General features: G+C 42.1%; 2 protein-coding genes across 8 annotated transcripts; both read left to right on the top strand.

Annotated features, from left to right (window-relative positions):
* Nucleotides 1–5,563: 5,563 nt before the first annotated feature.
* Nucleotides 5,564–11,340, top strand: LOC115138865 (FH1/FH2 domain-containing protein 1-like). 2 transcript variants are annotated; one of them, XM_029676058.2, is made up of 9 exons: nucleotides 5,564–6,772; nucleotides 7,047–7,187; nucleotides 7,495–7,677; nucleotides 7,964–8,083; nucleotides 8,590–8,751; nucleotides 8,879–9,105; nucleotides 9,532–9,772; nucleotides 10,420–10,528; nucleotides 10,721–11,340. In XM_029676058.2, the coding sequence occupies exons 1-9, from the start codon at nucleotides 6,296–6,298 to the stop codon at nucleotides 10,747–10,749; spliced, it is 1,689 nt and encodes a 562-aa protein (XP_029531918.1). In that variant the 5' UTR covers nucleotides 5,564–6,295; the 3' UTR covers nucleotides 10,750–11,340. The 2 variants fall into 2 exon arrangements, with proteins under 2 accessions (XP_029531918.1, XP_029531919.1); XM_029676059.2 differs by lacking the exons at nucleotides 10,420–10,528; nucleotides 10,721–11,340 and having other exon boundaries at nucleotides 8,879–9,070; nucleotides 9,532–9,696.
* Nucleotides 11,341–12,302: 962 nt separating this feature from the next.
* On the top strand, nucleotides 12,303–23,291 carry LOC115137920 (heterogeneous nuclear ribonucleoprotein C-like). 6 transcript variants are annotated; one of them, XM_029674219.2, is made up of 11 exons: nucleotides 12,303–12,435; nucleotides 14,066–14,099; nucleotides 18,003–18,056; nucleotides 18,511–18,630; nucleotides 19,717–19,844; nucleotides 20,027–20,099; nucleotides 20,274–20,321; nucleotides 20,411–20,613; nucleotides 21,481–21,594; nucleotides 21,723–21,874; nucleotides 22,149–23,291. In XM_029674219.2, the coding sequence occupies exons 3-11, from the start codon at nucleotides 18,052–18,054 to the stop codon at nucleotides 22,230–22,232; spliced, it is 927 nt and encodes a 308-aa protein (XP_029530079.1). In that variant the 5' UTR covers nucleotides 12,303–12,435; nucleotides 14,066–14,099; nucleotides 18,003–18,051; the 3' UTR covers nucleotides 22,233–23,291. The 6 variants fall into 6 exon arrangements, with proteins under 6 accessions (XP_029530079.1, XP_029530080.1, XP_029530086.1 ...); XM_065025345.1 differs by lacking the exon at nucleotides 12,303–12,435 and adding an exon at nucleotides 12,599–12,660; XM_029674220.2 differs by lacking the exon at nucleotides 14,066–14,099.
* The last annotated feature ends 928 nt before the right edge of the window (nucleotides 23,292–24,219 follow it).

Genomic DNA, 24,219 nt, shown 5'->3' with positions numbered 1-24,219 from the left:
AAGAACGACGCGAGGCAGAATCCTACCAATCATTGATTTCAACACGGAGAGGGGTGGGGTTTATATGAAATTATTTGAAATTTGGTGTGCGGCTTTTGTGCAAAACCTTTCCCAAAAAGTTTATAAATATATACAGTTTAAGTTAAACTGTTAGCTTACATTAACAAACTTGAATAAACAAAGGAAGTGAGCACTGTTCGGATTTTCTTTTTCTTTCTAAATGTTATAAAGTAGTGCCTATAAAATAACTCAATTTGATAGGAAACAGTTCGACATTTAGTGGGGGGAGGGTCCTCAAAATGGCTTGACATTAACCAGGTTTCCATCCAACCTTTTAATGTGAGGAAAGTGCATGTCAGATAAAAAAATATCAGGACAGATTTTTATTTAACCTTCATTTCTTATTTACAATGACATCCTACCAGGGAAGAGTGGGTTAACTGCCTTGTTCAGGGGCAGAACAACAGATTTTTACCTTGTCAGCTTGGGGATTCTATTCAGTAACCTTCAGGCCCAACACTCTAACCATTAGGCTACCTGCCACCCCCAATGAAATCAGCAGATTTGTCAGTAAACTTTCCAAATGTTTGATAAAACTAAATACCACAGAAAATCCTTTTGTGTCTGTAAAATGAATCATGGGAAATGCTTTTAATGCAAAAAATATTGACATAATAACCATCATAGATTTTGAAGTAAACTTGGTGTCACGCGATGACATGTTGTGTGGTCTTCCCACTACAACTCGGGAAAGCATGCAGTTCATTAGGATACGGATGAAATAAGTTATGATGAACTTCACAGGGCGGTGAAAGCTTGATGCTCCTTTCAATACATGTTGAGGGTATTTTTCTGGTGACATGATGATCAATGCTTGACTGACGTTTGACCCAAAACATTTTGGCTATCTCGCACACAGCAAATTGGACAGTGCCGATTTTTCAGGGTAACATTTCTAGTTTAAGATTCAGGCATTAAATTCACTCTGCACATGTGAAATTAACACTCAGTGGTGTAAAAGAACCCCCAGTGTTTGTGTTAATACCCAGACTTATTGTTTTACACTGTGGAGAGTAAAGCAGTACCATCAAAACCACACCCATCATTATCTCCTGAGTGGTGCAGTGGTCTAAGGCACTGCATCTCAGTGCTAGAGGTGTCACTACAGACCCTGATTTGATCCCGGGCTGTAATCACAACCTGCCGTGATCGGGAGTCGCATAGGGCGGCGTGCAATTGGCCCAGTGTCGTAAGGGTTTGGCCGGGGTAGGCCGTCATTGTAAAATAATAATTGGATCTTTCCTGGTTAAATAAAACTATTTCCCAGCATGCTCTATTGCAGGTGAATATTTTGGTGAGATTTTTTTAAATATCTGTGCTTTTGCATGTACATTGATTGATTAATATTATGCTAAACAAAGATAAATAATACAAATCTAAACTAATCCAATCAGTTAAATATATGTATTGCCCCCATTATTGAAATGGTTGTTCCACTTTAAATGTTTTTTACTTTATTACGTTTCTAACCCTGACAGTCATTCTGAATGCAGTTTGTGTGTAAATAAACATACTGTTTGATATCTTAACTCGGTCTGGATTCCAATAGGATTACATGTCACTTTGCAAGCCAGCATGATGTGGCCTGTAAACTAGTGATGGAGAACTAAGGATTTCTCCAGGCTTTAACCAAATTGTGCTGAAGAATGGTTTATTGCTGGTAGCTTCATTATCTGTTCACAATTCACATTAGTGACATCTGCTGTTCAGCAATAAATAACACCGTGTGATTATCTCCCGAGCCCATACGGGAGTTGTAGCGATGAGACAAGATAGTAGCTACTAAAAAAACAATTGGATACCACGAAATTGGGGAGAAAAAGGGGTAAGAATTCAACAACAAAAATTAAAATAAAAAAAGAAGTTATTTTTATGTGCTGTATTTACACACAGACAAGTCAATATGATGGAAACACAAATCTGATGGGAAAATTTTCATATGGGTTTTTATGCAGATTTTTGAATATTCACATGAAAATCTGTCATCAATGTGATGGAAACCTAATTATAGACCCCCTAATGACTTCTGGCGAGTGCTCTAGTCCAGTGTCATTTTGATTATGTCTGCACATCATGGTTTACCAGCAGCCCCAAACATCTAAAGTAAAGCTACAGACCAGTCAAGCATTTTAAGCAGCTAGGCTGGCTATCTGTGGAAAAAAAGAGTAGTGTTAATTCAACTTGGTCTGGTCCACAGAATTATCACGGACTCAGCCCCCAGGTACCTAACCAACCATGTTTTATTTGTTAGAGATGTCCAGCAGCATAATACCAGAGCCAGAGACTCTAATATTCATTGTTTGAAATAAAATAACAATTTATACCTGCGCTGTTGAGTGGAACAAACTACCACAGCAACTCAAAACCATACCAACCCTAACCACTTTTTAAAATAATATCAAACGCATCTCTGTAATGTGTCTGTATCTCTGTAATTAGTGTCTGTATCTCTGTAATGTGTCTCTATCTCTGTAATTAGTGTCTGCATCTCTGTAATGTATCTGTATCTCTGTAATGTGTCTGTATCTCTGTAATTAGTGTCTGTATCTCTGTAATGTGTCTGTATCTCTGTAATTAGTGTCTGTATCTCTGTAATTGTCTGTATCTCTGTAATGTCTGTATCTCTGTAATGTGTCTGTATCTCTGTAATGTGTCTGTATCTCTGTAATTAGTGTCTGTATCTCTGTAATTAGTGTCTGTATCTCTGTAATTAGTGTCTGTATCTCTGTAATGTGTCTGTATCTCTGTAATGTGTCTGTATCTCTGTAATGTGTCTGTATCTCTGTAATGTGTCTGTATCTCTGTAATTAGTGTCTGTATCTCTGTAATTAATGTGTCTGTATCTGTATCTCTGTAATGTGTCTGTATCTGTAATTATCTCTGTAATGTGTCTGTATCTCTGTAATGTGTCTGTATCTCTGTAATTGTCTGTAGTGTCTGTATCTCTGTAATTGGTGTCTGTATCTCTGTAATGTGTCTGTATCTCTGTAATGTATCTGTATCTCTGTAATGTGTCTGTATCTCTGTAATTAGTGTCTGCATCTCTGTAATGTATCTGTATCTCTGTAATGTGTCTGTATCTCTGTTATGTGTCTGTATCTCTGTAATTAGTGTCTATATCTCTGTAATGTGTAATTTGTCTGTATCTCTGTAATTTCTGTCTGTATGTGTCTGTATCTCTGTAATGTGTCTGTATCTCTGTAATGTGTCTGTATCTCTGTAATGTGTCTGTATCTCTGTAATGTGTCTGTATCTCTGTAATGTGTCTGTATCTCTGTATCTCTGTAATGTGTCTGTATCTCTGTAATGTGTCTATATCTCTGTAATGTGTAATGTGTCTGTATCTCTGTAATGTGTCTGTATCTCTGTAATGTGTCTGTATCTCTGTAATGTGTCTGTATCTCTGTAATGTGTCTGTATCTCTGTAATTGTATACAGTCGGATGTTTACATACACTTAGGTTGGAGTCATTAAAACTTGTTTTTCAACCACTCCACAAATTTCTTGTTAACAAACTATAGTTTTGGCAAGTCGGTTAGGACATCTACTTTGTGCAGACACAAGTCATTTTCCCAACAATTGTTTACAGACAGATTATTTCACTTATAATTCCAGAAACCTGTCGGTGGATTTTTTTTGCATATATTTTATACAATTATAAATACAGGTACGACATCAAAATGTTGAAAATCAGATTTCCCCTTCGCTGATCATTGTCTGCAGCCGGCTCTGATCGTAGTGTAGGTGTAATGTAACAGGCAGGGAGAGTGAGCTCGTCAACCGTGGTGCTCGGCAAACACTCAATACTCTGGCCCGTAGCCCTGCGTGGCATCGACTGTGCCACAAATGTTTGCTGAAGTGACAAAGTCCACATCTATGTTTATAAACACAGGGTCGCTACAGTTATTGTTATCTGTGATTGTAAACATTATTTTGGAGTTAATTCTATGAGGGGGAGGGCAACAACAAAATAATTGTAGAAGGAAGGCCCCCCTACACATATTACACATGACACAGCTTAGTATTCTATTTCTTTATATTTATGACAAAAATCTAATGGATTATTAGAACAATCCTAATTTAATTGGCTTACAGTGACTTCTCCCCCAGCCCGACCTCTGCATGTTGTTTGACCCTGAAGTCAAAGAGCCGCTGGGGTCTCCTCCATCTCCTCCGACCTAATTGGGAAGGATTAAACATAATTATTGCCCAGATCTGTCCGATATCCCCGGAGTCCCGGAGGCTTACAAACAAACACAAACAGTTGTGGAGACAGTCTACAATATCCAGAGACAACAGAGTCGCCGCCTACCTCTGACGTGATCATGGACAGATTCATCAAAGCAACCCTGTCGGAAGTGTATTTTCCCACGAGGAAAGCTGCGCCTGTGAACAAGGGTATCACTGAGTAGTCAGTGAGCAGTGCACCGTAGTTTAGACCTCGTCCATAACTGTTTTTGCATGTTTTGTTAATTAAAAGTGTATCATTGTACTTCCCTAGGACATGTATGGAAACATGTTCTACTTTTTTTTTCTTGTGTCGGCCTAAACTTATTCTCCAATTGGACCTCATTTGACCTCCATTTAGATTGAGAAAATAACAACTTTATTTTACATCAGTTGTGGCAAGTCTTATAAGACAAAGAAGCGAATGTATTGCAGTAACATTCACACATGACAAATGCTATAACGAACATGTCTATCTAACCTACGGGCAAACAATAATTGACACACTCTACAGGCCTAAGTACAATCAGGCCTTCATTCAGACCATTAAGGTTCGCATGGTAGTGTATATGTCACTGTTTGGAGCCTATAAGACTACAGATATAGGATCTTAATTTGAGCACGTTTGGTACAGACGGAAAATAATCCTGCAGCAACAGATAATGTGAATTATTATGAGGTTTATAATTAATGGACAATCTTGGAAGGGTTGATACATTGTTCGTAAGGGAAAAGAAAGTCTGAAATCTCAATGTTTTTTTAAACCACAAATACACTCAAAGTTTTACATATCCTGCATTGCAGGAAAGTTCTCATGCAAATTAAGGTGCTACATCTGTAATAGCTATAGGAGGGGTGCTGTCATTATGGCTGCCAAGCATGCAAAGGACCATAAACACAACTGACCCTATTGTGCTTTGGACAGGACTAGGCCTGGAAATCATGTAGGTTACAAAGACTCTTTTTCATTATGAGTAATGCTATGTGCACAAATCACATTCAAAGGCTCGTTCTTTACTATTAGAAAAGGCGGAGAGACCGGTATGTCTTCAGAAAGAGATCATTATGTTCATGATGGGGGGAGCAAAGAGAGGGAGGGAAGGAGGGAGGGAGAGAGGGAGAGAGGGAGGGAGGGGAGATCAACAGCAGCAGATAGAGGGTTGTGTATACACAAGAAGCAAATTAAACAGGAGATGTTGGCTCGATAAGGAAATTAAGGAAAAGGGTGCAACTCAAATAAACTGAGACTGATACATTTCAGCCCTGATAGAAGAGACCACTCACAGAGTCAGAGAGAGAGAGAGAGAGAGAGAGAGAAGTTTCTGTGACACCAGGTCGGGTCATTGCATGAAAACAGTTGGAAACAACAGAACCATTCCTTGGAAATCAGAATTGAACAGAACATCAGAATTGAACCCTGAATTCGTAGAGGAATCTGGACCCATCTGATTCTGATCTGATCCAATTGGTGCGCATTCTATCCGTTCAAGGGACAATTTTGCTCTACATTCCTAAGTAGAAGCAGAAGAGCATTCTTTTTTTGGAAGCAAATGACACCTAAAGCAAGTTCTGGATTGTGGGAATAATATCGGGAAAGGTGGTTTGTGGATCATGGAGCAGTCATGTGGTTTTGGCCTGCATTCAGTGGTCACAGGGTGACAAGAGAGGAGATAACAGGATTAGTATGGAGATATTGTTATAGAGGGAAATCTGAGTGTTGTGATCGAATCTCTTCTCTCAAAGACCTGCAGGATGAATGGGTGAGAAGGAAAGAGAGGATAAGAGGTGTTCATTTACTACTTTCCTGCGTATTCAGAAAAGGAAGAACACTCATATTAACTGTGTTTTTTCAACTGCTGTTTTTTTTTCAAAAAGTGTGTCTAAAACAACAAAAAACACATTTTCTGAAGAATATGTTTAAAAACTGCAAATAAACCAAAACCATTAGGTTATAGCTGAAAACCTCAATTCCGGATAGCACAAAACCAAGGCAATCCTGAAAGGACCAATGACACAATCCTATCAAATCAAGGACATGCCCTTAACTTCAGGCCTCGACAAATCCTGGGTTTCCTTCCTAAAGTCTGCACCTCGTCTCCGCCTCAACACCTTGGACTTCTCCGACCTGTGGGATGAGGAGGACCTGGGATTGGACAGCGCCGAGGAAGACGGTGGCACCTTGATCAACCAAACATCAGCATGTCTCCAAACACCACCTCCTCCTCCTCCCATGCCGCCCTCAGCTCCTCCCCCTCCCCTGTCTACAGGATATGCCTCTTCCATGGGGAAACCCTCAGGTTGTCGTACCTTAAAGCTCCACTGGAGGGAGCTCCACAGCCTGCCCCCCCTGCCCAGGGTTAGCCGCTTTGGGCCCCAGACCATCTGGGCTGGGCTGGAGCCGGTGCACCTGGACACCAACCGGCTGGAGTACCTGTTTGAGACCAAGGGAAATGGCTCCATCTGCAGCGTGCTGACGGGAAGGCAGGTAAGAGTTGAAATCAGAGCTCTCTTGAGTGCTCTGCAATCCAATTTCTTGGTGCTCTAGCTAATTATATAAGGCTAATTGTGTAAGGTATTCTGGCTAATGTTGGTGCACTTTGAGAGGAACAAAGTGTACAGCACTAACAGTGGAATCAACTGGGACTAGTGCAGACAACTACAAACCCCTCAGCTCTCAAGGACAGGGTTGGTGATCACTGTGTATGACTGGACTCTACCATCTCCCCCCCCCCCCCCCCCACCCCACCCCTCTCTTCCAGAAGCTGCCGTCTGTCTCAGTTCTGGGGGTGAAACGGAGTAACATCATCACAATTGCCCTCAGTAGCCTCCCTCCTCCCCGCCTGCTGCCTCCTGCCATTTATACCATGGACTGTAGTGTTCTGGACAGAGAGGACGTACAGGTACAGTCTCCACTACAGACGACTATCATGACTCACTGTATATTTTGACTGCATATATAGTGACCATTCACTGATAACTCATAAACCACTGCAAAGCCAACATTGAAAATACAATGAGGCAAATAGTATTATGTTGCATGTCACCTTCCTCACTGCATCTTATACTAGTAGGAGGACTAACTTAAACTCCACTTACTGCCAACTCATCTCTACCACACTACATCAGCCTGTACCTTACTACAGGCATACCTTCTCCACAGACTTTCACACCCATCTAAATCCCTTCTCTCTTTCTCTCTCCATCCAGCGTCTCCAGTCCCTGGTCCCCAGTGAAGAGGAGCTGTCTCTGATCAGGAAGGCCCAGGCCGAGTCCCCCCACTCGCCTCTGGCCCCAGCTGAGCTCTGTCTCCTAACCCTGGGGCAGATCACTTACCTGAGCCCCAGGCTTCAGCTCTGGGCTTTCGCTCTGGACTATGACACCCTGGAAAGAGTAGGTGGTGTCTGAGTGTCATAAAATGGAAGGCATAATGAGTGATTAGAGGAGGTGGAGGATGGATGAAGAATGGATAAGGGGCTGTCACCTTGTGGCATTATCGTTTATTGCAGAGAAGTTGTAGAGGTTTTAAACTTTGAAGTGTGATGCAGGGTGGCATTCATTAGGCAACAAACTGAAGAAAACGGATTGAAACACAGAGGGACTACTTGAACTTCCAATAAGCATCCAATAACTGTGAATGTGTTGCTTACCTATTGCTGTATGTTATTTATATAACCAGGAAATTGCAGAGCCTCTCTTCCACCTGAAGCTTGCCATGGAACAGCTGGCAGCCAATCAGACCTTTAGATGCATCTTGGCCACTGTGCTAGCCATTGGTAACTTCCTCAATGGATGCAAGGTGAACAACATACCATCATCAACTCCTTTGCATTAGTCTCGTTCCTCTTTTCTCACTGTTGTTGTTGCAGTGATCTATTGCGCTTCCCAAACTCGGTGCACTTGTCTTTTTATTTTTTATTTTTACAATACACAGCTGATTCAAATGATCAAAGCTTGATGATTAGTTGATTATTTGAATCAGCTGTGTAGTGCTAGGAAGAAAGAAAAAAAAACATCCACCCATTGAGGTCCCCAGGACCAAGTTTGGGAAACCCTGGTCTAAATCCTAGCAATCTAACTTTCTTTCTCGCCTCTCTCTCTCTCTCTCTCTCTCCTCCACTTTCTCTTTGTCTCTCTCTCTCCCCATCTCTCTGTCTCTCTCCCTCTCTCTTTCCCCCTCCCCCTCCCCTCCCTGTCTCTCTCTTTCTCTCTCTCCTCCCTGTCTCTCTCTCTCTCTCTCTCTCTGTCTCTCTCTCTCCCTCCCTCCCTCCCTCTCGCTCTCCCTTTCTCTCTCTCTCTCTTTAGGCCGGTGGTTTTGAGTTGAGTTACCTGGGGAAGTTGTCTCAGGTCAGAGATACACACTCCCGTCAGCCTCTCCTGTACCATATGTGTGTTCTGCTCCTGCAGCTCTACCCACAGTCCTCAGACCTCTACTCTGATATCACCTCTGTCACCCGCACCAGCAAGGTGTGTGTGTGTGTGTGTGTGTGTGTGTGTGTGTGTGTGTGTGCGTGCGTGCGTGCGTGCGTGTGTTTGCGTTCGTGCGTGCGTGTGCGACCACTCTGCTCACAACCCTCCCCTGTCTCTCTCCCAGTGTGACTACACCCAGGTCCAGTCCAGCCTCTCACAGCTGGAGGCCCTTTGCAAATCCTCATGGGACCAGCTGCGTCTGCTAGAACGGGAGGATGAGAAGAAGAGAGGAGGACGGGACAGAGGAGGGGAGCGGGAAGGCACCCTGCGACAGAGGTTACCTACGTTCCTGAAGGAATGTGAGGACAGGCTGAAGGTACTGAGAGCTGTCCATCGGAGGGTTATCAACAGGTGATGTCTGAATATTGTAACTTGTGTAAGAGTGTAACTTTACTTACATGACCTAATACAATACTTTACATTAAGGTATGCTTAAAATTATGTATAAATGGCTTATAAGTAGTTTATGAAGTTAATTTGATTAGTTTAGAGATTCATAAATCTGGAATAAACAGCTATGACACTAGAAATGGGTGATTGTTGTTGTTTCTCTCTCTCTTTTCCTCCCTCTCTCTCTCTTCCTCTCTATCTCACACCTTTTCTCCCTCTATTTTCCTCTCTCTCTATCTCTCTCTCTCTATATATATATATATATCTTCCTCGCTCTCTTCTTCTCTCTCACACACTCTCTTCCTCTCTCTATCTCCCTCTCTTCTCTCTCTCTCTCTCTTTTTTTCTCTTTCTCTGTACTCTCTCTCTCGCTCTATCTATCTGTAGGTTTCACTCATTCCTTTTGTTTCTGGGTTACTCTCGTACGATGGTGAGAGAGACGAATGTGGAGGACTTCTGTAAGAGCGTCAGTGACTTCTCCCTGGAATACAGAGCCACCCGTCTCTCCATCCTGCAACAAAGGGAGAGAGAGACGAGGCGAGAGAAAGGAGGAGAGAGTCCCAGCTCACCTGCACCTAACCACAAACACCACTACCATCCCCACCACCACCACCAGACACCTTCTCAGGTAGAGACTGATGGGAGAGCGAGAGAGAGGGAGAGAAGTGACAGTGTCACAAAAAAAACAGGAGTGTATTCAATAGAAATAGAAGCAAACAGCCGAAACGGGGGAGGACTATCCTGAACTTAATCCGCGGTAGGGCGAAACAAAGCCACTGGCCGCCCCAGGCACATTGTTAATGTTTTTGTTTCAAAATTAGCATCCAGCAAAGTAGTAGAAAAAAACATCCTAGTACATACTCTGCTGTTCTATTGCACATGCAGGGACGTCCAAGGGGGAAATGGGTTTGTTGTCTGAAGTTGTTACTAAGAGATTGCAAGGTCGTGAGTTCAATCCCCAGCTGAGTTATACCAAAGAATGGAAAAATGGGAGCTGATGCATCTCTGTTTAGCGCTCAGCATTAAGGAGTTAGATTGGGAATAATGCCTTGTGACAGACTACACTCCTGTCCAGAGGGTGTACTTGTACATCAAGATGCCTCATGCTACAGAAACAGGCTCATGAGTTAAGGCTTGTGCAAAGCTACTTAGACATAGTTATATTGCAAACGGTTGTGGCAGATTCACTGCTGTGGATTCCTGATTTAAATGGAACTACACCTGTATACATCAATAATAAGTAGCTGAATAATATGTGTGTTATGAATTTGTCAGGAGAGCTTGGAGCAGTGCAAACTAGAGGAGGTATTGAAGACCCCAGAATCTGACTTTCAGTTAGATTCCACCCTTCCACGCCACCGCAGTAAGAAGACTGATATCAGAGGTACACACACACACACACACACACACACACACACACACACACACACACACACACACACACACACACACACACACACACACACACACACACACACACACACACACACACACACACACACACACACACACACACACACACACTCACACACACTCACACACACACACTCACCGTACCTATTTCTTGGTGTTTCAGGTCGACTCTCCCGGAAGCTAAAGTGGTGACATGTGAAGTGAAGTGTGTCGTCTGTCCTGCGTTTCTGTCTACATCTGTTTGTAGAATCATGCATTGTTATTGCTACACAGGTGACTATAGTCACTGTAAATGCATACTGTTTAGCACACCATAGTCCCTGCATGTTGTATGCTACAATGCAATAAAATATTCTGTCATGCACTTCAACAAGCACATAGGCCTGCTTATTCTCATACACAAACACAATCTTATCCACAGTCAGACTAACACACAGCAGCATTGAAAATAAACACGTGCAAATATATGTATAGACATGAAAACTATTTTTGACAAATGTTTCACATTTCTATACATGTATGTGAAACATAAAAAACTTGCCAAACATGGATTTCCTTTTTACACGTGGATTTTCTGTGTGTTAGTGACATCGATAATGTCACTATGTTTTTGTTGTCAGAAAATGCATTTAAGACATTCAACATACATTTTTCTGCCAACACAACCTTCCTCCTCTGAGGAATCTCCACTGATCCACACTAAACAAAAATATAAACGCAACATTTGTATTTTTCCCGTGTTTCATGAAGTGAAATAAAAGATCTCACAAATGTTCCATACACACAAAAAGCTTATTTCTCTCCAATTTTGTGCACAGATTTGTTAACATCCCTGTTAGTGAACATTTCTCCTTTGCCAAGATAATCCATCCACCTGACAGGTGTGGTATATCAACAATCTTATTAAACGGCATGATCATCACACAGGTGCACCTTGCGCTGGGGACAATAAACAGGCCACTCTAAAATGTGCAGTTTTGTCACACAACACAATGCCACAGATGTCTCAAGTCTTGAGGGAGCGTGCAACTGGCATGCTGACTGCAGGAATGACCACCAGAGCAATTGCCAGAGAATTTAATGTTCATTTATCTACCATAAGCCCCCTCCAACGTCGTTTTCGAGAAGTTGGCAGTACGTCCCACCAGCCTCACAACCGCAGACCACATGTAACCACGCCAGCCCAGGATCTACATCCGCCTTCACTAACAGGATCATCTGAGACCAGTCAACCGGACAGCTGATGAAAATTAGTATTTATTTTTGTAAAAAAACACTTTTGTGGGGAAAAACTCATTCTGATTGGCTGGGCCTAGCTCCCCAGCGGGTGGGCCTGGCTCTCCAGTGGGTGGGCCTGTGCCTTCCAAGCCCTACCTACCCATGGCTGTGCCTCTGCTCTGCTGTGAAATCCATGGATTAGGGCCTAATTAATTAATTTCAATTGACTGATTTCCTTATATGAGCTGTAATTCAGTAAAATAGTTTAACTGTTGTATGTTGCGTTTATATTTTTGTTCGGTATATGTTTTATTTTGTAGTGGAGGCTATTGTTGCACTTCTATGCATGTGTGCATTGTTTCAGTCAGATGGTAGTCTACTGTTCAAAGATGGAATGTGGAGGCGCCTCTTAGGCGGGGTTTAGTGATATATCAACCAATTCCCGAAGAGATTTAAGTCACGTTCTCCTGACTAGATCCAATAAGATACCAGTATTCCGGATAAGGAGTGAACATACTGCTATGCGTAGCCACAGCGCCATTTCGTGTTAACTGGTTCAAGGTACAGTACAATCTGCCTACTGAATTGGAAACGGATCATATAAGACACCAACCAACACAACGTCGAAATTGTACTCATTTTTCAATAATTGAGCTCCTGGTGAGTATTTTGAATCGAGAACATTTTTCAGATTTTTTTTTTCTTTTTTTTTTCTTTTTTACTTTGAGCTGATCTCTTTCGGACTTTTTATTTTTTTGTTTTGAATGGATTTTTCTGACTGCATTCTCTGAATTTGTGTTGGCTTTTAAAAGCGTGCATTTTGTTGCAGCGACGGGTGGAAAACAGGCTGCGCGTGACTAGTATTGGTTAGCTCTCTACACAGCGGTAATTTTTTTGCTTTACTTTTCGAATTAGGACTTTTGAACCTTCATTTTTCCAAGTTTACCATAAGAGCATTTTGTGTGTTTTATGGTAATATTTTTATGTGAAGAAAGATCGAAGGTTGTTTCCAATCTGACTGGACAAATGATTAGGCCTAGTAGTATGTGGTCAACATCATGGTCGTCTTTTCCCCACCCAGGAATGACGTTTTTAACAGGGTTTTTATACTGTTCAACCTTTTCATTTTAAGACCCAGTAACATGAATTTCGGTTGTTGAAGTTGACTGCTCAGAAATATTTCCAACGTTTTCTTTTTGGCTTTCTTATTTTTGAGGTTCGCAACAGTGCTCTCTGCATTAGCCCTATTTCTCGAAACAATGACGTAATTTCTGAGGCATTATCTTTTTTCACTATGAAGAGTGAAAGTGGGCGTTCGTTTGCACTGGAATACAAACAATACGGTGTATTGTGTAAGCAAAGACATTTGTTAAATCGAGAAATAGACTACCCTGGCATTGCATTTTGTGATATGAATAATTAAAATATTGTGCAGAATGAGATTTCATGCATCCATAATTTGTGCTTTTATTGAACATTATTCAAATGTGTAGCCTGTTGAAATCGTTGTGGTCAGACTTCTATGTGATCAACGTCCATTAGGCCTACTAGAGCTGATCAGTGAACAAAGCTTCTTATGTAGGAAATCTCCTGTGCTTAAGGCAGTGTTGGTATGCATTGATGATGTGAAGATGCTCTGTTACTATGACAATTTCAGGGAGTTGATTTTGCACCCGTGGATACAGTTTTAATTTTTAAAATTAGTTGTTGATCACCACCTCTCTGTAGGCCTTACCCAGACCTTTTTATTATTTACAAGCCCTAACTAGTAGACCTACCGGCTGTGTCCCAATTCTCTCAAATGGCTTCCTTCCCTTCACAACAGAAAACAGACTAGTTGGACTGAATAGTTTATTTTTTTCTTTTATTTTTTTCATCGTTTTAATCAAGTCCTGCTGGTCTGGGCCCACATTCACGAAGCGTCTGCACTAGTGGTGGTCTAGGATCAGGTCCCACCTCCCATCCAGTCATTGTAATCTAAAACTGATCCTAGATCAGCACAGCTACTCTGAGATGCTTTGTGAATACAGGGCCAGAAGTCTTGAAGGAAAGGAATATGTGTCTACTGTGGTCTTGACACAGTTTAAGAGGTGTGCTCCTGACCCCACACCACATTATGTACAGAAGGTTACGACTTAGCCTATACATGTATATGGCCACTAACACAATCACAATGATTTGTTTCTAATTCTTCTATCATTAGCATAGTTCGTAGCCTCTGATTATGGGTTCAGTTAAACATTACAGGTGTTCTCTTCTAATTTACATTTTTTTGTTTCCCTTTTTTTAGTTTTTGAGGCATCTTTTTTGAGCAGCGACAAATCGTAAGTTGGTCTCCTGTTTTTTTTTCCACCTCCACGTTGACATCGATTTTGAATCTAGTTTAATTTTTTCTTTCTGCCTTTGTGAAGTAGCCTTTTTCTCCTTTTGGAAATCCCTAAAGCAAGTAGTTTTCTGCTGCTTTTGTGTTGTGATAGCCTATCACTACTGTCCATTTGTTTTTGTAGTTTTGAGTAGCCTAGTAGTTTGCATTTCACATTGAACCCCTACTTTCCCACTTCTTGTTCTTGATTAAAAAAAAAAACCCAGATTGGTCACCTTCAGAAAGTATTCACAACCCTTGACCTTTATCATATTTTGTTGTTACACAACCTGAATTTAAAATAGATTTTTTTTTAAATTACAAGGTAATTTTTTAAAATATAAATCACTGGCCTACACACAATACCCCATAATGTCATTGGGATTGTTTGTAATGGAATTTTTACAAATTGAATCAAATGAAAAGCTGAAATGTATTCAACCCCTTTGTTATGGCAAACCTAAATAAGTTCAGGAGTAAAAATGTACTGACTGTGTGACATAATAGTGTTCTACATTTATTTTGGATGATTAGATCCCCTCTGTACCCCACACAAACAATTATCTGTAAGGTCAAATCTAATTTTATTTGTCACATACACATGGTTAGCAGATGTTAATGCGAGTGTAGCGAAATGCTTGTGCTTCTAGTTCCGACAATTTAGTAATAACCAACGAGTAATCTAGCTAACAATTCCAAAACTACTACCTTATAGACATAAGTGTAAAAGGATAAAGAATATGTACATAAAGATATATGAATGAGTGATGGTACAGAGCGGCATAGGCAAGATGCAGTAGATGGTATCGAGTACAGTATATACATATGAGATGAGTATGTAAACAAAGTAGCATAGTTTAAAGTGGCTAGTGATACATGTATTACATAAAGGTGCAGTAGATGATATAGAGTACAGTATATACGTATACATATGAGATGAATAATGTAGGGTATGTAAACATTATATTAAGTAGCATTGTTTAAAGTGGCTAGTGATATATTTGACATCAATTCCCATTATTAAAGTGGCTGGAGTTGAGTCAGTGTGTTGGCAGCAGCCACTCAATGTTCGGTCCCTCAGTCGAGTAGTGAATCTCAACGGATTCAACCACAAAGATGAGGGGTTTTCCAATGCCTCGCAAAGAAAGGTTAAGATAAATAAAACAGACATTTAATGTTCCTTTGAGCATAGTGAAGTTAATAATTACACTTTGGATGGTGTATCAATACACCCAGTCACTACAAAGATACAGGCGTCCTTCCTAACTCAGTTTCCAAAGAGGAAGGAAACCGCTCAGGGATTTCACCATGATGCTAATGTTGACTTTAAAACAGTTACAGAATTTAATGGCTGTGATAGTAGAATGGATCAACAACATTGTAGTTACTCCGCAATACTAACCTAATTGACGGAGTGAAAAGAAGGAATCGTGTAGTATTTTATTTCAAATGCATCCAGGCAAGATCCTAGAGGAAAACCTGGTTTAGTCTGCTTTCAATCAGACACTGGGAAATGAATGAACCTTTCAATGGGACAATGACCTAAATGCAAGGACAAATCTGCACTGGAGTTGTTTACCAATAAGACAGTGGCCAATTTACAGTTTTTAAATAGATTTAAGTCAAAAGGAATGGCAAGACCTGAAAATGGTTGTCTAGCAATGACCAACAACCAATTGGACAGAGCTTCAAGAATAATGGGCAAATGTTGTCCAATCTTAGACCTACCCAGAAAGACACCGCTGTAGTCACTGCTAAAGGTGCTTCTACAAAGTTTTGCCTCTGGGGGGTTGACATACTTATGTAAATGAGATATGAATTAAGAAAACATGTCTAAAAACACATTTTCACTTTGTCATTTATGTTGTGTGTAGACTGATGAGCATATTTGATTTTGAGGCTGTAACACAACATGTGTGATCAGTATGAATACGGTCTGAAGGCACTGTAACTGACAACATCGGTGACGGGTAACCATCGAAGGGGCTGCTGAGAAACCGGATCCCCCAACTTACCAGGAGTTGAGAAATACTGACCTAACGACTTACTTGTTAACTGGAGATGTTGGCATACGTGACAAATGTTGAAGCACAACACACACACACACACTAATGAAAGCCTTGAATATAAACCTAAACTGTTCTGCGCTCTTAAACAATTCCACATGTGGTGTGTCTTTTCACTTCTTGTAAAATAATATCTAAATGGGAAGTGAAGGGAACTATGAGTCTGACTGCATTATAGTATCACCAATAAGCCTAGGGACCTCACGTTGCGATATCACCATACAGGTGCCAATAAGTTCTGTATGGGGATTTTATTTCTTCTCACGATTCAGTTTGTTTTGTGATTTAAATGCTGTGACTTTATTGCGATTCGATGTTCCAAACCTATTGCTCACCGTGTCTTCTGTAGAGGGACAAAGGAAAAATAGCGTAGTTTTGGTACAGCCAACTAGCACAAATTATATTGCAATATTGTCATAACTGTAGATGATTGTCAAAAATAATGTTCTGATATGTAACTATTGATTTGCCCCCCCCCACACACACACACAACCAACAACGTGTAGTACCACCTTCCAGACTAGGGCCGTGTTCCAATTTATCTCTTCCTCTTGAAAGGAAATGACTTAAATAATAAATGTAGTGGAACTCTCACTGGCCTTTGCCAACACAGTGCTTTATATATTTGTGGGGAACAACGGCACACTTCAGGAGAAAGGAGAGATTATTGGGACTCTAGGATTATGTCCCTCTCCAGCCCATAATAGTCAGCCGTGCGTGTTATATCACCTCTTACTAGGGTCACATGACCTGCCTGCGTTCTCCCCTCATCGACGCTGGTAGATACTAACCCAGCCTTGTCAACTGGCCAGGCGTGACAACACATCCTAGCCAAAATCACTAACTGAAAAGTGCATTAAGCTTTTGGATAGACACCCAGCCCCAACACGGCAGTGTAATCTGAAATGTGTGTGTCCACCGTACAGAGAACGCTGTGGAGCCTTCTATTTTTATCATTTATGAAAGTGGACACAAGCCACGAGGGGCTCTGCTTTGGGATTTACAAAGACAGACATTTGAGAATGTCCTCCCCACACCATGTAATAACATATCCGTTGGGCACATCCCAATTGACACCCTATATGTTCCCTGTAAAGTGCACTACTTTTGACCGTAACCCTATGGGCCCTGTTTAGAAGTAGTGCACTATATAGGGTATAGGGTGCCAATTGGGACTCTGCTTCGATTTACCACAAAAAATGCCTAATAATGAAAGCCAGTGACTTAAATCACTTCCTGTTAATGTAGTTCACAGACCTTTATGAGAGGTCACGTGTCAAGAGTACACGTGGTAGCTAATATAGTATTGTATGTATCCCAAATAGCAGTCTATTCCCTCAAGTTCACTACTTTTGACTGGAGCCCTCTGAGCCCCTATGGTGGGTTATGTATGGTATAGGGTGGCATGGGATGCAGTCATTCTATTATTTAGTGTCTCTGAGGTTGTCATGCCAGCCGTGGATCATATTGTTTGTGTATCTAATGACTGCTGTATGCTCAGGTACTTTGTCATGCTAAGTCTTGTTTGTTATGATAATACTATTTGTCCAACAGGTTTTTGGGGGTGCTACTTCTTCCTTTACCGCTACAACTTTTGTTTTTTATGCGTGTGGTATATTCCCCCCTCCTCAAGTACCTCATGGGGGCAGCACTGATCCAAAAACAAGAAATACTGAACTTCTGGAGACTTTTCTCATTCTAGAGACATCGCCCCCTCCCTGTAGATGAAATACATCTCCCACAATGCATTGCTGAGCTCCGGCTCGAATTACCAATAATGACACTCTTCTCTCCAACAGAAACAGGTAGGCAGGCAGGCAGACCACGACCGTCCAGGGTACAGGCAATATGGAGTGAGTTCTGGCTATTTCAACCCTGCCTATATGTTCTCTAGATGTAGGAACAGCAGGCTTTAAACCCTGAAATCTGTGCAAAATGGCTGTTGACAAACGTGTATGTGACAATGACAACACCCACCTTCCTGTGCACAAAACAATTAACTTAGATTATAGGCACATGAAAGTCCACCTATACAGTCACCATGTACTGTGAGCCATCACCCAAAGTGACCTACATACACAATGAAGGGGATGCTTGTTTTAAACAACTGTGTGTGTCTGTGTATAGACACACACACTGAAATCAGGTCCAGTTTATGTTGAAAAGCATCCCCAAACAGGCACATGGTCACAGATCCGCATATCCACACACTCAGCTTACATCTCTCTCTCTCTCTCTCTCCCCCCTCTGTTTCCCTGCTCTTTTCCTTTCATCCCCTTCTCATAAACAACGGTGTCCCACCACCAGTAGCTTGATGGCTGGCAACGTTACCAACAAGACTGACCCTCGCTCCCTCAACTCCCGGGTCTTCATCGGGAACCTCAACACTCTCCTGGTCACCAAGGCAGACGTGGAGGCTATCTTCAGGTTGGGAGCATGGACAGTACTATGCAGGGTTGCACAATTCCCCTATTTGTATATATATCTGAACAAAAATATAAATGCAACATGAACCATTTTCAGAGATTTTATTGAGTTACAGTTCATATAAGGAAATCAGTCAATATAAATAAAATCATTAGGCTCTAATCTATGGATTCTAGATGACTGTGCAGCCATAGGCCCAACACTTGACAGCCATAGGCCCACCCACTTGACAGCCATAGGCCCACCCACTTGGCAGCCATAGGCCCACCCACTTGGCAGCCATAGGCCCACCCACTTGGGAGCCAGGCCCGCCAACTGGGCAGCCAGGCCCGCCAACTTGGCAGCCAGGCCCAGGCAATCAGAATTATTTACAGACGGGGCCTATTATTTACAGACAGGGCTTTTATTACAGACAGAAATTCTCTAAAATGACGTCAGAGGCAGCTTATGGTAGAGAAATCAACATTCAATTCTTTGGCAACGGCTCTGGTGGACATTCCTGCAGTTGGCATGCCAATTGCACGCTAGAGACATCTGTGGCATTGTGCTATGACAACTGCACATTTTAGTGGCCTTTTATTGTCCCCAGCACAAGGTGCACCTGTGTAATGATCATGCTGTTTAATCAGCTTCTTGATATGCCACACCTGTCGGGTGGATGGATTATCTTGCCACGGTAGAAATGCTCAATAACAGGGATGTAAACAAATTTGTGCAAAACAATTGGAGAGAAATAAGCTTTTGTGTGTATGGAAAATGTATGATATATTTTATTTCAGCTCATTAAACATGGGACCAACACTTTACATGTTGCGTTTCATATTTTTGTTCAGTGTATATTTTTTATTCTGGTTGGAACATTTTCTGTAATCAGAAGGGAATAAGCAGGAAATCCGCAATCGTCTAATCACGATTACTGGAAAACTGAAAAGTTACCGGGATTTCGCACGCCTAGTACTATGGTAATCTCTGCTCCCACCTCTCCAGTCCCTGTGTACATGTTTCTATGGAGGGGTTGGGATGAAGCAAAAGACAAGTTTCCATTCATTGTACATTGGGCAATAACATAACCTTCTTTATCTTCAGCAAGTACGGCAAGATAGTGGGCTGCTCCGTGCACAAGGGGTTCGCCTTTGTCCAGTATGCCAATGAGAGGAATGCCCGGGCCGCCGTAGGGGGCGAGGATGGGAGGATGATCGTAGGACAGGTGCTGGGTAAGAACCTGGGCCGCGTTTTCTGCTCCTTCTTCCATGTCTTCCCTTTACCTCTTCTGAAGGCATAGTAGATGTAGATGTGGTCACTTGGATTTGACGCCCCGTCTTGATTTAAACTTTCTCTAATTTGCCTCCTTTCTCTGCTCTTTGTTTCTCCCCCCTCTCCTCTCTCTCTCTCTCAGACATTAACCTTGCTTGCGAACCGAAGCATCAGAGATTGAAGACTGTGAAGCGCTCTGCGGGAGATATGTACAGGTGTGTGAATTTAAATAGGATCTTTACCAAGTGCTCCAGTCAATCCTTTTTGTATAAAAATAAATGCATGTAAATGTTGAACTATGCAATCTACTGTTCCAACCTTGCTGTCTCACTCTCTGTATCGCTCTTTTGTTTCTCTCTCTCTGTTTTTCTTTCTGCTTTATTCCTCAGTTCTTCATTTGATTTGGAATATGACTTCCAGAGAGATTACTATGACCGGTGAGTCTATCTTTCTCAGTTGCCACTCCCTATACTGACAAAAGGATAAAGAATGATTTCGTTTTTTGCTGTTTGTTTTGCTGTTGTAGGATGTACCCGTACCAGTCCCGCGTGCCCCCTCCACCTCCTCCCCCCCTGTCCCGGGCGGTGATCCCCTCCAAGCGGCCCCGGGTCAGTTTGAGTGGAGGCGGCGGAGGAAGAGGAGGTGGAGGAGCAGGGGGCAGCCGACGCACCAAGAACAACTTCTCATCCTCCAGGAGCAGCCAGAGCAGGGTCTCCACCTCACGCACCAGTCAGTACCACTCACACACACATGGAATTACAGATGCTTTTGACACTTCCCACAGTGACGATATACACTGAGTATACCAGACATCAGGAACACCTTCCTAGTTACCCCCCCCCCTCCCTTTGCACTCAGAACAGCATCAATTCGTCGGGGCATGGACTTTACAGGGTGTTGAAAAGCGTTACACAGGGATGCTGGCCCATGTTTATTCCAATGCTTCCCACAGATTGGCTGCATGTTCTTTGTGTGGTGGACCATTCTTGATACACACGGGAAACTATTGAGCATGAAAAACCCAGCAGCGTTGCAGTTCTTGACACAAACCGGTGCGCCTGGCACCTACTACCATACCCAGTTTAAAGACACCCAAATCTTTTGTCTTGCTCATTCACCCTCTGAATGGCACACAGACACAATCCATGTCTCAAGGTTTAAAAATCCTTCTTTAACCTGTCTCCTCCCCTTCATCTACACTTGATTGAAGTGGATTTAACAAGTGACATCAGTAAGGGATCATAGCTTTCACCTGGATTCACCCGGTCAGTCTATGGCATGGAAAGAGCAGGTGTTCGTAATGTATTTTATACTCTAGTATATGATAATATTTGCCATTTTAGCAGATGCTTTAATCCAAAGCGACGTACTCATGCTTGCATGTGTTTTTACGTATTGGTGGTCCCGTGAATCAAACCCACAATGCTGGTAATTGCAAGCCCCACTACACACAATATAACCACACACTAACTCTGAATTGACTCCAGTCATTTACCCTGTAGACACATGAATCCATGTTCATTATATGGAAGTCAAATCCATACCTACTGTTAATGTATGCCTCTGACACTTTTTTATCCCCTCTCTCTAACCCAGTGAAGGCAGATGACCTGCAGACCATCAAGAGAGAGCTGACCCAGATCAAACACAAGGTGGACTACCTGCTGGAGAGTCTGGAACGCATGGAGAAGGACCACACCAAGAAGTTAGGTAGGACGGGACAGAAGCTTAGTGAGGAAGTACACATTGTTGCCCACTGCATTTTCAAACATTCGCTATGAAACAACACATTTTTGTATATCAATAAACCTCTCCCTCCCATCCCCCTCTCTCCCCAGACATGAAGAGTAGTGGGAAGCCGGAACTCGGGGAGGTGTCTCCTCTCCACTGTGGAGGAAAGAAGGAGGAGAGCTTGAAGAGGGAGAGGGAGAGCCAACTGCTCAATGACTCCGAAGAGGAGGAGGGAGACCTACTGGAGGAGGAGGAGGAGGTGAGGGGGATGGAGGAGGTGAGCGTGGGATTAGAGAGTGGAGCAAACTGAGGTGGCGGAGATTTAGGAGAGGCGAGATCAGTACTTGAGAGGGAATGGAGCGGAATGGAAAAGAGTTTGAGGTGTAGTGTCTGCATCCCAAATGGCACCCTTATTTCCTATATAGTGCCCTAATTTTGACCAGGTCCTGGTAGAAAGTAGTGCACTATACAGGGAATAGGGTGACATTTTGGGAATCGGTGTCTAATATCAGGTTATTGAATGTTCTTTGCAGGTGAAGAGTCGAGGAAGGGAAGATGATGATGAAGAGGAGGAAGGTGAGGATGATGGAGATAGCGCCAACGGAGACGACTCTTAAACACCGCAAGATTGTCTGCTCGCACACGCACACATACATACAGGCACACACACACACACACCCACACACACACTCCCTGACATACACAAAAGGAAATGTGTATAATTACATAGCAACACACATGCAGTACATGGACAGCTGTTCCTACTGAACTCACTATTCATATGGACATTTCCACTATACCATTCTGAACGTGTGCTCACCTACACATTCAGTAACACTCTACCAGTTATGTCAAGCAAATATCTGTCCCTTTTCTTCTCTTTGGATTTCTCTCCGATGTATTCGTTTGTAGCCTCATACGGCCATCCTGATCTCTCCATTTACATTGTTTGTGAATTGAAATGAAATGAGAGAGCGTGCGCAGCAGTCAGGTTGGTGGACCAGGCTAATTATTTGGCCCCAGATCAAAGATTTTCTTTATGTATACCGTATGTATCTTGAAAAATAGTTTTATTCTAGTTGTACTAGTCCAGATACAGTGGATCTCAAACCTCTCCTCAGAGACCCCCAGTCGTTCCATGTTTTTGATCTATTCCACAGCTAGCACACCTGATCAACTAATCATCATGTTCTTGACTAGGACAATCAGACGAGTTAGTTCAGGGCTCCACAACATTGTGAAACATCTGGGGGTCCCGAGAGGTTTTAAAACCACTGGACTGGAGGATCTTGGCACCTGCTGCGTCCACCAGCAGGTGGCACTGTGCAATGACATTTTTACACACCTAGGCTACCGTGAAATGTGGTGCTGGAGTTGGAAGATTTTACAATGACCATATTATAAAAATCGTAAACAATGAAACAGAAATGTATAGGAAGATTTCATGCCAGGATTGTCTAATGTATGCCGTTTTCTTTGCCCTGAATGGTTTTGCTTGTTTCTTTTTTAGCTTACTTATTTGTGTCAGGAAATACACTTTGACTTAGTATAACCTTGAGTTCTGTAATGGACGTTATCCATGTTGGTGTGTTTGTCTCGGTTGCCGTGTGATTTCAGTTGACCATTACTTTGACTGTGCTTGTGAATTAAAAACTTCCAAGTGGAAATGCTCCAGGCCAGATTGTCTTTGAGCTGTTTGTAATCAAGATGTGTGTGTATGGCGCATGTCTCTGCTAATTATAGGTTAACCGATTTAAAACTACTCCGCCACATACGGCATTAACATAAGACATGGTAACTCAAAATGCATGGTAAACAAGTGGTTAACTACTTGTGTTCCCCTTCCAGGAGAATGTGTCTTGTCAGGTCCTTAATGACAGAAATAAGCCAGGACTGCTTCCCTCAGCACTGCTCAGAATAAACCAACCTGGTCTCAGGGGTAGAAGTAACATAGTAAATTGAAAAGTTCTAAACTGAAATTAGTATAATACTTTGTTACATTTGGTGTGGCATGTATTAATTTGTGACTGTCCATCCATGTTGCATGGTATGTTACAAATTAAACATTCTCTTAGCTAATTTTGACTAGGTGGCCAAAGCTAGTGTTAAGTGGCTAACATTAGCAAGGCTAGGGGTTATTGGAAGGGTTAGCTAACATGCTAAAAAGTATTAAGTAGTTGCTAATTATCTCAAATGCTACCCCGACTAACCACCCTCCTTTTGATTTGCCTTATGTAACCATACCAAACGCAACAGTTCATACTAATTTGAGTGTCACGTATTTTCATTTACTATGTTACGTCTAGTCTGAGACCAGCCAGAATAAGCAGAGCTCTTCCAGAGGAATTCCTCCGCTATGCTGACCTTTCTGAGAATGCCCCAGACATCTGAGCAGCAGTGAAGGGTTAAAACACGCAGTATCTGACACACACTACTTGAAATCACTATGGATATATAGGTAAACACTTGAGTAAATGAGGGATATAAAGTATATTGAAAGCAGATGCTTCCACACAGGTGTGGTTCCTGAGTTAATTAAGTAATTAACATCCCATCATGCTTAGGGTCATAAATAAAAATTCCCAGCTGCCCATTATTCTGGCT

This window comes from Oncorhynchus nerka, linkage group LG12 (genome assembly GCF_034236695.1).
Source record: "Oncorhynchus nerka isolate Pitt River linkage group LG12, Oner_Uvic_2.0, whole genome shotgun sequence".
NCBI lineage: Eukaryota > Metazoa > Chordata > Actinopteri > Salmoniformes > Salmonidae > Oncorhynchus > Oncorhynchus nerka.
The sequence above is the reverse complement of the archived record's forward strand: the minus strand, read 5'-3'. Positions and strand labels throughout refer to the sequence as shown.